This window comes from Parasteatoda tepidariorum, chromosome 9 (genome assembly GCF_043381705.1).
Source record: "Parasteatoda tepidariorum isolate YZ-2023 chromosome 9, CAS_Ptep_4.0, whole genome shotgun sequence".
NCBI lineage: Eukaryota > Metazoa > Arthropoda > Arachnida > Araneae > Theridiidae > Parasteatoda > Parasteatoda tepidariorum.
In genome coordinates, this window is record NC_092212.1 from 48,463,627 (window position 1) to 48,480,844 (window position 17,218).

The 17,218-nt window shown below is 29.9% G+C and overlaps 2 protein-coding genes across 2 annotated transcripts in view; both read right to left on the reverse strand.

Annotated features, from left to right (window-relative positions):
• The window catches only part of LOC107455511 (fatty-acid amide hydrolase 2), a 111,495-nt gene that overhangs the window by 52,045 nt on the left and 42,232 nt on the right, over positions 1 to 17,218 (reverse strand). The gene's annotated exons all lie outside the window — the stretch shown is intronic.
• Positions 7,715 to 17,218, reverse strand: part of LOC139426413 (fatty-acid amide hydrolase 2-like) — a 12,158-nt gene continuing 2,654 nt past the window's right edge. Inside the window, exons 3-4 of the mRNA XM_071185240.1 lie at positions 13,727 to 13,822; positions 7,715 to 8,591 (exon numbers count right to left, since the gene is read on the reverse strand). Coding sequence (XP_071041341.1) covers positions 8,013 to 8,591; positions 13,727 to 13,822 — 675 coding nt within the window. The 3' untranslated portion in view covers positions 7,715 to 8,012. The remainder of the gene's footprint in view (positions 8,592 to 13,726; positions 13,823 to 17,218) is intronic.

The window sequence follows — 17,218 nt, forward strand, 5'->3', positions numbered from 1 at the left end:
ACTACCAATGTGCTGTAATGTAATGTAACTAACTCAGTAGTTTTCTAATTTTTAATCAAGTTCAGAAGACAAGGAAACTCCTATGACTAGTATTGAGAGATATTTGTCTTCGTGGAGGAATTTTTAAGGGAACTAACCCGCATTTGCCTTAGAGAGGAAAACCACGAAAACCTCCCATGGTTAGCCTGATGACAAGGGGACTCTATCCCATGATCCGTCTACCACTGAGGATATTTTACGTCAGAACTATGGTCGGTGCAAGCCGGATGCGGAATTCGTATTGACCAGCCATCGCTGGGATTCGAACCCAGTTCACATAATTGGAAGACGAACGCTCTATCAGGCTATTGCCTTTATTCTAAAGTTTTCCACTCGGAACAAAGATTTTCCGCATTATTTCGTCTTCACTGTCATGGTTACTGTCCTTAATATTGATTAACATATCACCAAAAATTGCTAAACGTGATTAAAACGTGAATAAAACGTGATTGTCAACAAGTAATTTTACCTGTCGCAAAGTAACCCCATTTTACGGTACGTGGCTGTAAGAAATTGCAATTCTATTGCTAATAGTTTTCGCTAAACTAAACGAAGCACCGCGAAAAAGAAAGAAAACAGCTTCAACTTTGACATGAAATATCTCGGATCTTAATGTTCCTGTATTAGGTTTGTATTAAAAGCTACGTCATCCACTTTGTAAAATGTTTCTGATCAAATTAAGATGAAAAGTACCGGCACTCAGGGTGAAAATCTTTTTCACCGCAGCATGTTACGGAATAAAAAATTTGATATTTACATTGTTAGAAAATTTTTCGGAAAAAAAACGGTCTGAAAAACAATTTATTTAATTGTTATCTTATCATATGCAAACAAAACAGTCAAATAACTATAAATGAGATGGTAATCAGACTTTTAACTGTGAGAAAAACTGCTTATTAACTGATTTCACCTTATAAGGTTAAACAACCAGGAATTTATTGCACCGACAATGCCCATCTAATGAATCCACTTAGTTCCTTACATAGCCGAGAGAGCTAATATGACAGCCTTATGACTGACAGAACGGGGGTTCGTCAGTCACCACACCACAATATTTCCTACATTCCCTTCAACGCATGAAGAGTCTCTGGAGTCCTACAGTTCTTTACATAGCCGAGAGAGCCAATTTGACAGCCTCATGACTGACAGAACGGGGGTTCGTCAGTCACCACACCACAATATTTCCTACACTCCCTTCAACGCATGAAGAGTCTCTGGAGTCCTACATTTCCCAATTTGTGGTTTGCACTCTTCAATGTCCATTACCTTAAGAAAGTCTTAGTTCCAATATCAAATTAAATTTCTTTTTTACGGTTTTGATACCATGCTAGTTGTAAATGGATAAAAAAAATGGTCAGTTTTCTATTCAGGATTTTATAACCATACCAGTTGTAAATGGTTTCACAACCGTGCAGGTAAAAAGTGCTCTTTACCGTAAACTTTACAGTTAATCGGATGGACAGACTGCTGCCGGCTATTTTACCATAATTGTTGAATGAAAATTTTAACAGTGTACCATAATTTCCTGCGGCAATAATTCATTCCAAAATAAAATCCCTGTATCACTCTAACTAGATTAATATCACATAGAATTTACGGTAAAAATAGGTTTTACGGTAAAAATGGATTTTATGGTAAATTGGATTACGGATGATGCACCCAAAGCGAAAGCGCCGGTACTTTATACCATAGTTTTTACTGTGTACTTGCCATCATTCGTTCATATCCTAACTGATTGCTTTGATCTCTCATTTCGCCTGTTCTAAAATTAAGGCAGGGTACATATTAAATGTAATACGTCAAATGAATAAACGACAATAATCATTGGTTCTATTGAGTTTACTTTTTATAATACTTAAAATTGATGGGACAAAAAGATTCGCATATAAATATTTAACAAAAATATTTCTTTCTCATTTTTAATTAATGTGTTAAAAATAAAAAATAAAATTTACGTTTAACGAAGAAAAAAAGATAACAATTTGAGAATTTGCAATTGTTCTATTTATTTTATGGGAACTGTGAACTTTTTATTTATTTATTTTGAATTGACAAAATGTTTAGATTTTTTGCTAATCTCAGTAATATCTCAGTTTAAAGTTAGTCTCAGTTTATAGCTAATCTCAGTTTATATCAGTCAGACTTACCGAACTACAAGTGAACTAAGTCCAATGTTTCTTGGTCTTAAAGTTATTAATATATTCGATATTTCAACATCGCAAAGCATAATTGTTCGAAATTCAATAAACACTTTTTCCATCTTTAATGTTTAGTTTGTAGTAAGTATTTAATTTCTCATGGAATATTATCTAAACTGCTTGCTCGCACTAAAATTTAACTTGATGATGACTTTCGCAAATGATAATGACTTCCTTTGAGTCATTTAGCCTATAGACGTAAAAATACTACTTGTAAGTTAACTTCATAATATTTAACTCGGGCTCCACAGCTCTCCGATTGTTCTCACTAAAATTGAAACTTTAAAATGCTAACAATTTTGAGTCATTTAGCTTCTAAATGTTAAAAGACCACTTGTAAGTTAATGTTATAATATCTAACTAGGGCTCCAACTCTCCTTAATTACTCACGCTAAAATTGTAACTTTGTAAACGATAAAGACTTTCTTTGAGTCATTTAGCTTCTTAACGTAAAAAGACTACTTGTAAGTTAACTTCATAATATTTAACTCGGGCTCCACAGCTCTCCAATTGTTCTCACTAAAATTGAAACTTTAAAATGCTAACAACTTTGAGTCACTTGTAAGTTAATGTTATAATTATCTAACTAGGGCACCAACTCTCCTTAATTACTCACACTAAAATTGTAACTTTGTAAACGATAAAGACTTTCTTTGAGTCATTTAGCTTCTTAACGTAAAAAGACTACTTGTAAGTTAACTTTATAATATTTAACTTGGGCTCCACAGCTCTCCGATTGTTCTCACTAAAATTGAAACTTTAAAATGCGAACAACTTTGAGTCATTTAGCTTCTAAATGTTAAAAGACCACTTGTAAGTTAATGTTATAATATCTAACTAGGGCTCCAACTCTCCTTAATGACTCACGCTAAAATTGTAACTTTGTAAACGATAAAGACTTTCTTTGAGTCATTTAGCTTCTTAACGTAAAAAGACTACTTGTAAGTTAATAATATTATCTGTATATCTATTAAAGCATCACAACTCCTTAATTGCTAGCACTAAAATCGTAACTTCTTAAATGATAACAACTTCTTTTGAATCATTTGAACCTTAAAATATGAAATGTATTATAAAATGTGAACATAGAATACAAACATAGAATACAAACCAAGTATAGAAAAGGTAAAATGATTAACACTATCAAAAATAATGACTAAATCAATTTAACCAACATCACTTAGACAAGTGAAAAAAATTTATAGCTAGACTCAAGAAAGTAGAGAAGTTAGCATCATCGAAAATATTTATTCCAAATTATACAAATTCACACAATCACAAAATCAATATTTTTCAAAAAAAACTATAAAACTCAGAAATTATTACACTATGTATTACATACACTAATTAATATCACATACAATTACAGGGAACAATTTAAAAGCAATTAAAAAATTTCTGTGAATATGAAAAAGAACAAAGTGATATCGATCGTAATTATTCGAACGAATTTTGACTATTAAATTTATTAAATTTAATTATGAAAAGAGAAGGTTTTGAACCATTAATATTAAATTGTACTAAGAGAATTATTTATCATTAAATTAAATTTTTCAACTTTAACATAGTATTTTAAATTATAGAAAAATTAATTAATTAAATTATATGTAAATTATAGAACAATATGACTATTAAATTTAAAAAGAAGATTCAATATCAAAACTATTTGTTTACAAATAAGAGGCTATCATCAATTTACAAGAAAGAAATGTAATTACAATTTATCATAATAATAAAGCATAATAATTTCAATTTTTATAATTTATACTACAGATTTAATAATTTTATGCATGGTTAATAGTAGTAAGTTTGAGAGTTAATTCTTATCAGGGGAATTTAATTTACAAGGAGGAAAAGTCATAGAGATTTGAAAATTTTATGTATAATTAATTAAGAGGGTAAAAACTTTCTATGTATTAAAATATAAAGTGTTTCATATTAAATTACTTTCTATATGCATTGTTTCAATTTCTTACATTTAATAATGGAATCTAAGAAAATAATGATTTTTTTACATTTTTTTCTCTGAAAAAATGTAAATGAAATAGTTTAAAAAAGGGAGAAATTTTTTTTTTTAATTAAGTCTTCATAATGCCTTAGTTAATTCGACGGAAAGCTTCCATTGCTCACATTCTGATAAAAGATAAAAGTTCAACTGATAAAAAATAAATAAGCTTCATTATTTGATTCTACTGACATTTTATTTGAGAACTTTTGTTCCTTCTAGATATCTGAAAGGACACTAAGTTACAAAACAAATAGAATTCGTATGTGTCAAGGTTCAGGACAAAGTTCACTCGACCGACAGAAAACTCGTGTCCGTTATCCACTGAAGCGAGGAATTTTTCCCTTTTCCACGGACTCTTTAATAGCCTTAATCACTTATGTTAGCATTTGTAGATATAAATTCAAATAATATAAATATGTTTTGAACTTTTGACTGACTAAAGTTTAAAATTAACATGTTTCTATTTTGAAATTCAACTTTAAAAACGAATACAGTTAGAAAAAAAACGTTTGTTTCTAATGACAACATCTTCAGAGATTTGAATTAAACGTCTCTGAAATCAAGCTTATATTCTTGAATCCATAAAATAAATGCGAGAGTGCATAATCCAAAAATTTATTATACGATTTATTTTTTAGTTCTGAAACTTCTTGTTATACTTCTTTTTAACTTATTATCATTTTTGTTTTTATTATTTATGAGTTTTTTGTCCCACTTGAATTGTCCGAAACAATTTTTTTTTACAGACAAAATGTGGTTTAAAAAGAAAACAGTATACTTGTCATTATTTAAAACTCGTGTATCCAAGGATATATCGAGAAATTGGCATCATTTATATCAGATATTAATAGCCACATTTTCTTAATGTTTCAACAATATATCAATATATCACGACTTTTCAAAACAGGGGGTATACTTCAACACCAGTATTAATGTCGGACATTCATTAACCCTTTCACGCAGAATGTCACAAATACGTGCCAGCATAAAACCGTATCAACCCAGGGCTTAGAATAGAAGGGCTAGTTCACTCCGCTCTTACAGCTGAAGCTACGATTTCCCTCCTCATGACGTCACTGTGTCCACAGATCTCGGAGATCGCAAGCGAAGATTATGATAACTTTGCATCTTTCTCTTTGTAAAAATAAGTTAGACTTTTTCTGGTTATTAGCCTTCAAACTTTACGTAATTAACACATTATTTCCGTTCATAAACATAGTTCAGAAAAACCTCCTTGGCCATTATCTTAAAAAAAATACCATTTTAAACTTATAAAAATATTTTACTAGTTGGCGAAAATGACACTATAAATACTTTATTTTAAAAAGTTTAGTTTTAACTTTAATTATTAAAACGAATGAAAGCAAATATCGATACATTTTTATCTACATATTCTTTTATAACAATAAGTTGAGTTAATTTTAGAATCCCTGATTTTAAAATATGCCATTAATTTTTTCATACTTAATCATTAGGAAACATCAACCTTAAACGCTAATTACTGAAACAAAATAATAATTTAGGCTCATAATGACATTAAAAATTTTACAATTGCTTATAGATATTTAAATTTACGATGATGTAATTTATAGATATTTAAATTTAAGAGAATATAATTTTAAAAAAAAATCATAAATATTTAGAATAACTACATTAAAAGTATGTTATGAAATTAAGAGAATTTCAACTATATACTATATATTTTGTTTATACATTTTATTTACAATTAAATTTTCTTTGACTTTATAAATTTTTTAATTTTTTTGACCTACCTTTCTTTTTAAAGTAACGAGGCGGTTTCTATTTAGATATTGAATTTTTATAAAAGTTCTTAACGATAGAAAAAACGTATTGCTGTTTTATATTAACTGTGTCATTTTGGAATCCATTCTTTACATAGTTGTTCATTTACGTTAGGGAACACGCGGAAAATTATATTTTTTCCTTTTGTTTTTCTATCAGAAATTTTGCAAGTTGCAATCGCGCAAACTGGCATTTCGATAATAGTTTTAAATGTTTGTAAATTCACTGCAAAAACTGAGGAAAGTCATTACAGAAAAAAAACAAATGTCTTAAAATTAGTCACAAAAAGAAATGTTTCATTATTAGTTAGAGCTATTAAGGCCGAACTTTCTTGAAGTAAACGTGCGAGCTTTGCGCCAAAGTGACGTCACTAGAGAAAATCGGAGGATTGGCGCGGCGAGAGTTTCTACAAAGGAGTGAACCAGCCCTTCTATTCTCTTTAGCCCTGGTATCAACCAGGGTAAAAAGATAAAACTGGTAATCAAAGTAATTCTTTAGCAGTTCATTTGTGGGCGTAGTTATAATTGTTTAATTTATTTAATTCGCTATTACTTTGTTCAAAATAAAACTAGTTATACTTCGAATTAACATTGATTATATATATGATTAAACTAACAATAATTAAAATAAAAGCAAAGTAAGTCTGTCAAATCAGAAACGACTACATTTAAGTTACCGTTTTTTATTTAATGACATCCTGATTCTGATTTTGTACGAATGCTTTTCTGAATCACCCGTCCCCAAGGGGTTAATAGGAGTTTATGGACGCATTATAAACAATGACATGAATGTGAATAACTCTATATCAATTTAACCCTTTCAAACACTATTTTTACTATGTTATAAACAGTTAATTTTGCATTTACTACTTAACGGTTAGCGTAATAGTATTTGTTAAAGCCTTCTTACTTGTGAGTAATGGTATATCATATTCAGAGAGAATTTTGTTAAATTAAAAATTTTCTTTCGTTTTCTTTTTACTTTTAGAAATTTTTGTATTTGCTTTTTTACCCCTGACATACCTGAAATTTACTATTTTGTAATCAAAACTTAAGAGTTAATTTTAACACCAGGATACAGAAAGCAGTCATTTTGTTTGTTATCACTTTAGAAAAATTTATTTTTACAGCTAACTAAGTTGGTACCTGCTACTTCAGAAGAAAAAAACTTTGAAATCACATGGTTGGGCAAAATCACGTGGTTGTGGTCTTGCCCACGTTCATGGTTCACGCTGCATGACGCGTTAACGTTGCACCGATTATTGGGATACCTGCGAGTGACGTAGTGTGAGTAACTCGATCAATGTTACCAACATTAGTAACAGTTCTTTCTATTCTATTTAGAGTAAGCCAAGCCCGCCAAGTATCAATTCTCTTAAATGATGCATTCTATACTCTTACACAAAGATTCTTTCACAAAGATTTTAAATTTTTCGCCATGTATTTATCACTTAATACAAAGACGATCATGAATGCGTGTAGAACATAAACAAACTAATTTTGCATCGAAATTGACACAACACTGTATTTTGTTAACTTTGCGTTAATTAACATTCTAACTTATATTGAGAAACTTAGCTCAACTTTAACAAGCCACTTTGCTTATGAACGATCTGCTGGTGCTGACGTTATAGNACGAATTATTTGGAAATAGTGGTGAATAAAAATCAACTAAATTAAATTTATTAAACCAAGAATTACAATTAATAAATTACCAGTTGAAAATATTTATTCGCTGCTCGGAGAAAGCTGGCATCTCTGTGTCTATAAATAAAAACTATTTTTGTGTGTTCTATATCGCATTAATTTCTTCAACCCATTTTAGCAACGATAATAATATGAAAAAAATTAAAAATTTACTCAAATTATGTGTTTCTAATAACCTTGGCTTCGCTGGTCACCGGTAACCCCGTGGCTCTACAAACAAACTCAGTGCCGGTCACCGGTGACTGTTAACTCAACGTGTTAACTTGGAGGAATCCATCCACCAAAGACTTTATCGAGTTCTTTGGCGCACGCCAAAGTCAGAGCATCATTGTTTTTCCTGGCAATTATCTGCATTCCATGTGGCAAGCCAGCATGATTTAGTCCAAGTGGACATTGTGTTACTGGAAATCCAAGAAAGTTGAACCCTCCTACGTATGCTGCGTTTAAGAAGTCTGGTACCATCGCATAATGGCGAGGTGCTGAGAAAGGAAGAGTAGGACAGAAGAAGACAGAGTTTTCATCAAGTATGCTCTCAAAATCTTCTTCTAATCTGTGTAGTAAATTCTTATATAAATGAATTTTATCCCTGTTAGAAAAATATTCTCCAAAACCTGACAAAGCTATGGTTCCTAGCGAAAATTTTGTTCTACCAAAAGCAAATTTTACTAATTCTAGTATTCCATTCATACTGTTGATTTTTCCCTGAGAAATATGCTGTATGAGATTGGGAACATCAGAAAATAGGAGAGGAAGAAATAATGCACTAGTCAGCTTAAGCAACTTTACGTTCACTTCTTCTGCTGCCACGCCATGCTCAGTGAAGAAATGATCAATAGCCTGGAGAAAAAAAAATTTTATTTGAACTTACGTTTCGAAACAAAATCATAAATTTTCTGTTATGTTATATCAGGGTCACCACAAACGGCTAAAAATGCAAAAAGTGGTGACAAATAAAATTCTAAATTTTATTAAAAGAGATTAAAATTAGAAATTTTTCATTGCTTAATTTTTCAGTTCATTATTGAAAGGGAATGTTCGTTCGTTCGTTCGTTCGTTGTTGTGGAACTGGGCGCCTGAGGCCTTACGGCCTTTTTCCCATTCATCTTGAAGTTAAACTTAGAAACATACGTGACAAAATTAAAGTTTGGGGAGCAAATGGAGTTCTTGAGAAAAGAAAAATGGCACTTTTCCATTATTAGGCAATGACAAAATTACAAGTAATAAAAATGTACATGAAAAAGGTAAAATTAAAGTTCGATGGGAAGATGAACACTAATGAATATTTACAGTTTGGAAATACATATAAAAGGGGGGCGAGTGAAAGGATTGTGAGGATGAAAGGGAATGAAGCGATAGGTTTTGCTTTAAATATGAAAAATTTAAAAAAAGAAGTCATAGTGATAGTTAACGTTTAAATAATTAAAGAGATAATAAATAAATAAAGTTAATTGAGTTTCAACCACTTTTTATATTTTTAATTGCTTGTGGTATCCCTGTAATGTGCATACCCTCCAACTACTAAGAAATTTCCGAAGATGTTTTTCTAGTGCCAGCAAAAGTAATGCATTAATATTTTAATAATTTCAAAATAATAGAATTAACTCTACCACTGCATATAAATGTTTAAAACAGATGTCTAAAAGGTCAAGCTGACTACAGTAGGGACCCAACAAGTGACGAAAAACGTAAAAAGTGGCATGGAACTTAATTCATTTCCATTTATTAATTATCTCTTTAATAAGTCCTTCATAATTGCCATTATGACTTATGTTTGAGTCGTGAAGGCTTAGGGGATAGAGATTTTTCTTTCATTTAGGTGAACTGGGTTCGAATAATAGCGATTGCTGGTAGATACAAATTCGTCTTCCAACTTGCAACGACCACAGTGCTTACGCAAAATATCCTCAGTGGTAGACAAATCTTGAATTAGAGTCCCCTTGCCGTCAGGCTAATCGTGAGAGGCTTTCGAAGTTTTCCTCTCCATGTAATGCAATTGTGGGTTAGTTCTATCAAAAAAGTTCTCCACGAAGACAAATTTCATAATGCTTGGTACAGGAATTCCCTTGTCTTCTGGATTGGGTTAAAAATTACCAGGTTACGGGAGTTGAACATTAGTAATCGTAATCAAGAAATTGAGTCGGATGTTCAACGACGGTTATAAATATGAAAATTATAAATGTGATTGTATGATTGAAATATATTAGTAATTATTCGTTAAAAAAAACTTCTTCACCTTTAATTGTAAACTGAAAAACACGCTATACTGTTGCTAATTATAATAAACTTTTAAACTTTATTCGTCACTACATTTTGAACTTTTAGTTGCCCGGGGCTACCGATTACAGGTCTGTTATGTGCTAGTAGACCTGAATATTTAAATTGTAAATAGTCACTTTTCCCTCAAACCCTATGAGTCGGTGACGGATATCGATATTATTCATTATTCTTATCATTTGATAACCACTTTTTGAAAAATCTTTTATTTTTTCTGTTTGGATAAAATTATACTTTTTTAAAAGAAAATACATAAATAATATTCAGCTAGACGAAGCTGATTCAACTTTTTTTTTTTCGTATTCCAGTTTAGGCAGCGGGGATGCGATTGCTCCTGTTTTTCAGTGGCGCCATCTATGGCCAGGAATTCAAGTTCTGCCACGCCATTCACACAACCACAACCCATTTATAGAGCGGATCACATTCACACACAAAGGAGAAAGGACATAGAATACACAGAGAGAGAAAGAAACTTCCGTGCCTTGCTCGGGATTCGGACTCAGGATCTTTCTGATGCAAGGACAGTTTCCTGCCCCCTACACAGGCTGGTCGGCGTTTAACGCATTGACTTCATTTAAACATATTTAGGGAAGAGAAATAAACCTTCCACATGAATCTTTCTATGACAAATTGATCGATTGTGAAAAATCAAATATTTGGATGGAGACATTGGATATTTTAATGAAAATTCTGCTTCCCAGAGTATTTTTGCATTGATGTACTTTTTTTCTTAAACTATTAAAGAAACTAGAAGAGAGAATGACACGTTTTTTTTTTTAAATTTAAGTAACTAATTTTTTTTTTTTTTTTCGAATCGACACGGGGCTTGTGGCGAGTGGTAATTTTTAGGTTCATGTTCCAAAGCTAGATAAAGGTTTTATCAAATTTCCTTTTGCTTTAAGAACTTCTACTTTAGTTCACTGCCTCCAGAAATGAAATTTTGTATCTCAAATGTCGGAGTGTATGAATGTGATAAAATAACTTAGAAAATTAGATGATTTTTTTGTTGTCGTATGCAACTTATCAATACTGATAAGAAGCTTTATTTTAAAAAGAAAAAAAACTTAACTTTTAAAAAAAAAAAAATTTCGATAATGGTACTCCTTAGATAATTATAGGAACTTGAAAAGACTCTGAATAATTAATTAAGTGAAAAAGTAATTTTAAGTTTCGAATTCATATTCCTCAAAAAATTTGCAGTGAACAAAGCAATAATTAAAAAGAATTTACAGTGCTGTTTGTTGTTTTCTTATGCATCAGGTCAAGACTAACAAGCCTATTTTAAAGGGGTTCTCTTCTTGTTTTTCAGTGGCGCCATCTATGATCAAGAATTCGACTTCTGTCACACACACGTCATAGCCCATTTTACAGGAAGGACACATGCAAACACCATCCATCGATCTGCTGACAGTAATTTTTACCTGTAGATGAATTTTGGCGATCAACCTCCAATCTAGTACCCCCAGATGTATTGATTTGTAAAGGGAACTTGAAGGACTTTGTGACAACGACAGATTTAGCGTGCACCAGTCACCATTTTGTACATGGGGTGTATGAAGCTGGCGATGATCGAACGCACGACCCCACGCCCTTCCAATCAGACTACCCTGGGCTAAAAAGTTGAAAGACGCTTATGGAACATGGTCAAATGCATTATTATGAATAAAAATATAATTTTTATGAATATTTGTTACCTTTCATTCCGTTTTAATAAAATATTTTTGGTATTAAAAAAGATCAGTGTAAAAAAGCATATCTCAAAATTACTCATAGTACAGTATTATTTTCTAACTATTTATTTATCAATCATATTAAATTATAATGATATAAAGCATCTGGAATAATTAATAAAGGCATTCATGCAAGCTTCAAGTATCAAAAACCATTTTATTCTTTATTATAGAAGAGGCAGGCAATTAAAGGGAGGGGGGGAAATATGATAAATATTTAAAAAAATAAGATAAATATTAAAAAATTCTTATTTTTTCATGACATATTTACTCAACTAATTTGCACTTGTAAAAAGTAAAGTAATTGTTTTAGAGTAGTAAAATAGCAATTAAAATGGCTTTGATAATGGGGACTCAAAATACTCAAGAACCAGCTAGTTCTTCAAGAAGTTAAGAGGCATTTTGAGGAAAATAAAATAATAGTTATGTATATTTGTTTCCATTTAATTAAAATTAAAAGTCAATTTTTTGAAAAATAATTTACATGTTTTAAGCATATTTGAAGTTTAAATTTCAAATATATGTATTTTTTTTAAAATCTGGTTTTTAAATATTTTCATCCGGAAGCACCAAATTAATCTTCACTCGATTTCTGTCATTTCTTATGTGCTTATTCACAAAGCAATAAATTTGTTTTAATCCTTTCCTCTACTTTTTAACAATATAAGAAAGCAAGCAAGGAAATAATTTAAGATTACAATTTTTTATCGTTTTAAGCAAAGCTAGTATATCAAAAAGAATTTTTATGAACAAAAACAACATTCCATAGGAGCCAAATTTAATTTTTACATTTAAATTGGTAGTACAATTAATGTTTTCTTATTATTTCTTGGTCTTTCAAATTTTATTAAAATGATTTTGATCAAAACCACATATAAATGGATTAATATTTGTAAATTTGTACGATAATTATACGACATCATTTTTGAAATCTGAAGATTTTTCTGCATATAATTGTAAATCAATTTTTATTTCATTACCACTCTAGGAAATCATCCTCAAAAGGATAAAAATTGGCAAATATGCTATTCATTTTGGTATATAATAAATTTGACTGTCATAGTATATAATAGAAAACAATATAAATAGAAAGGAGAACCTCCTCGTAAATAAAATACATTAGAAGGCAGCACTCATGCATTTTAACACTAGGTTTACGGGACGCGTCATTTTGACGCAATTCCAGTTTCGTAAGGGAAATTACAAAACCCGTTTGAATTTTTATTTTATCTCTTGTAATGACTTTTATCCATTGATCGAGGTAAGTATATATTGAAGTCTATTTTCTTCAAAAGCGTTGAAATATTGAAATTCTCTTTATGGTATACACTTATCTCTACGTATATGCGTCAATCTGACGCGATCGTAATTTAGACAAAATTTTGAGTAAACATGAAAGCATTACATCAATAATAAATAAGAATGTACGGACAATACTCCGATCGGAAACTACCGTTATCCGATATCGTTATCTCAAATGAAACAAGCGATAAACAACTGTTGTCGATAAGCAATAAAAGAAATAACAAACGCAGAATGTCAGTAAATAACCACTAAGTAAACTTAGCAAATATAAATTGGCGAATTATATAATCCTACAAATTATTTAGAAATAGTGGTGGTTAAAAATCTACTAAATTTAATTTAATTTATTAAATATGTATTCGTATATATATGTATTCGTTCATGTGTCAAATTGACGTGTGTTCGTAGAGATAGGTATATAAGAAACGTCCGTAAACCTAGTGATGTATTCGTTCATGCGTCACATTGAAAGAAACGTCCGTAAGCAAAGCGATGTATTCGTTCATGCGTCAAATTGACGCGTGTTCGTAGAGATAGGTATATAAGAAACGTCCGTAAACCTGGTGTGCAGAAAAAATACATGAAAGATGATTATCATAATAATCTTAATCTCATATAATATCATAATGAATATTTTTATCATAATAATCTTTATATACTCACGGTTTTTATCGCAGTCACTATTTCGTTATCAACTCTCATAAGAACTGGGTCATCAATATTTATTTGATAAAAAATTTTCAACTTCTTAAAGTCAATCTATAGACAAAAATGAAACAGATAAAATTTTATGTTTGAATGAAGAGATATGTTGATTGTTTCATATTTCAGTTGAATTTTAAAAGTAGACAATTAAAAAAAAATGTCAGCAAATTTTAGATATCTGTATTCATTAAAAGAGATAATCATAAATACAAATAAGTATTAACGGCAGAGGTGACTGTGCTTCGGATAAAGTCCGGATTTCCGGATTTTTTGCTAACCGCGATCCGGAAGTTTCCTGAAATCCAAGGTACAGAAGTTTGAAGAAATCATCGATCACATTTATGTATAAAAATTCTTGTATATTTTGTTTAAAAATATTAGAACTAGAATTTATTCTCGGCATCTCCTTCATTTTTAAATATTTTTTTAGTAGTATAATGAATGTGATTAGAGCTAAAAGTAAACTTATAAGTAATTATTCATTTAAATTATACTGCATATAATTTATTTAGAATTTCATTTTTTTAAAATATCAAACATTTAAATTTATAAGACATTAATTTTTTTAAATGCCTCATTAATGATTTTACTCACATTTTCCGGATTTTTGAGTGGGGCTCACAATCACCCCTGTAACGGGAATACAATAAATTTGAATTAGGCGTGTGATATGTTGAATACAATAAATTTTAATAAGGAGTGTGATATGTTGTGTTGTGGAGTCATGTTGTGTATAAATGCATAGTTAGTTCTACATTATATTCATCACACGAAAACAAAATGTCCAGTTTGTACTGATAAACTTTCCACTTAGTGGTGGAGAGACTGTAAGCCTCAAAGAAATGAAGTATTCCTAAATTCACAATGGGGAACAAATGTTTTGCTGCATTTATACAAGTACTTGATCTGGGTATGGGATTTTAAATCTAAAATTAATTTTGTTCTAAAAGCTGCAGATTTTAAAAAATAAAAATAAAAAAATAATTTAAAAAAATGGACAACCCTGAATTACTTTTGATCTAATGTTCGCATCCTCACGCTTACGACTCAATCTTAATAGTTCGAAGGGGTAACTCAAATTAGGTAATTAATTAGTGTAGACGATATTTTAAGTTGCAACATCAGAATAAACATACCTTTTTTATCCCACCGATTCAGATTTCTGAAACCCAAAATATAGGGGGTAGCCGTAATCTCGAAAATATGGTCCCCATAGTTTGATATGAAAGCACTCAAATTTTGGACTCTTTAATGCTAATTTTACTTTTTGCGTATTTTCCCATATCTCGAGACATTTTTACGCGAATTGAAGAATGTTTGCACACAATTATAAAATGTATATATCCAAAGATAATTCCATATAAAAATAAATTTTAGTAAATATTTATAATTTTTTTATTAAATATTAGTAAAAAAATTTGAATAGTTTGAACAATTTTTCATATCATTTTAAAGTATTTAATTTTATATCGCAAAATACAAAATTTGAGCGAGATCGGTTGCATAGTTTCCGAGAAATCGAATTTTAAAGAAGTCGTATATTTAAAATTCCATTAATCAGAAACCATTTGTAGCATATCTACCACTACAAAAATACGATCCCAATTCACTAGTATATAACACATGTTAAGACATGGGGTACTTTTTTATAAATAAAGGTTGACATTATCGATACCTAGTAGCCCATTATTAATAATAAATGAATAAATAAACGTTTACACTAGAAATAGAATTTTTTGCCGATTTTTTCCTCAGCGAAAAACTAAAAAATTGCAGTGAATCCCTTCATGCCACATCTACACTTAAATAGTTTCAGTAGGATTAAAAACAATTACTTAAATTGAGGTTAGTAAAATTAATGAGTTTATGAGAAAAAAAATAATTTTCATTTTATGATCCTGGACAAAAACATTTTTTTTTTAATTTTATAAATTTCATGGTTTTTTTCACTATAAGTTCACACAGGGTTCCCGCGTGACAAGTAAATTTTAAAAAAGTGGTTACGGATATTAAACAAATGTCGCTAATTTAAATTTTGCTTAACTACCACTAAAAATTGTTTTCCGAAGAAAATATGTATGCATGAAAATCCCACCTTCTAAATCACTTTGATTCCTTTTTAGCTTATTAAAGCAAAGTGCTTGACGCATTCATAAATTGTTAATTTAAGTCGCTAATTTAAATTTTCATAACTACCACTAAAAATTGTTTTCCAAAGAAAATATGTATGCATGAAAATCCCGCTTACTCAAGCAAAGTGCTTGACACATTCATAAAAGCAACTCCACTGCCTGCTTACCTCAATGCTCAACCAAAACAGTGTTAGAATTCCAGATGAAAGGGATAGGGATCGCTTTGCGGCCCAGCCCTATTGAAAAAAATTCGCAAAACCAGTAACAATGATACCAGAACCAGTATAACTATACCAGAAATTTAAAACCTGGTATGAAACTATACTGGAAATTTTAAAACCTGGTAAGGCACCATACTGGAAATTTTAAAACCAGTATAGCCCCATACTGGAAAGTTTAAAACTAGTATGACGCCACACTAGAAATTTTAAAACCAGTATGTAACATACTGGAAATTTTTAAACCAGATTTCAAATATATAGGAGAGTGTGAAACCAGTATAATATCGTACTGGAAATTTTGATACCAGTTTTTAAACATGATGGAAATTTCGAAACCAGTTAGAATCCATGCTGGAAATTTTGAAGTAGTTTTAAAATATACTAACTTAAATTCTTCGAAAGTGCATATTTTTTCGGAAATCTAACAGGTTTCGACATTTTCAAACTAGCTTACTTCTTTAATAATTTATTATTTTATAAAGTCTTCGTTTTTTTTTCTCGATTATATACTAATTTCCAATAATTAATTTCTTAGATTTTTATAAGAACTCCTAACTAATATATTAAGAGTGGTGAAAACGTACACTTTCTGTGTGCATCAATTTTTTAAAAAAATTCATATTTAAAATTATTAAAATCATTTTATAATTTTGGAGCGAAGGGAGTTTTTCAGTTAGATTTTTGCACATTTTAATTATTTTAAAATCTAAGTCATCTAAGTAAAATCTAGTTATTGAAATTAAAGTAATTTTATAATAAAAGTAATTTTATTATAAAAGTAATTTTATAATAAAAGTAATTAAACAATAAAACTTGTTTTTATTCGTTTATTCTTTACTTACTTATTTATTTTTTTATTTACAAAAATTATTTTAATCAAAGTCATGATGAGAAAAGAATATTATTAATTGCATCACTTTAAATTTTATTATAAGCTGTTTTTAATTTTTATTTATTTCTTCTTGAATTTATACTAAACTAAATCTATGTTGCTCCTAATCGAAACAAATTTATCAATTCGCAAAATAAATTATTTAGTTTAGGTTTCAAACGACTTGGTAAAAAAAGAAATAAGCTTACATAAATTGAAAATTGAT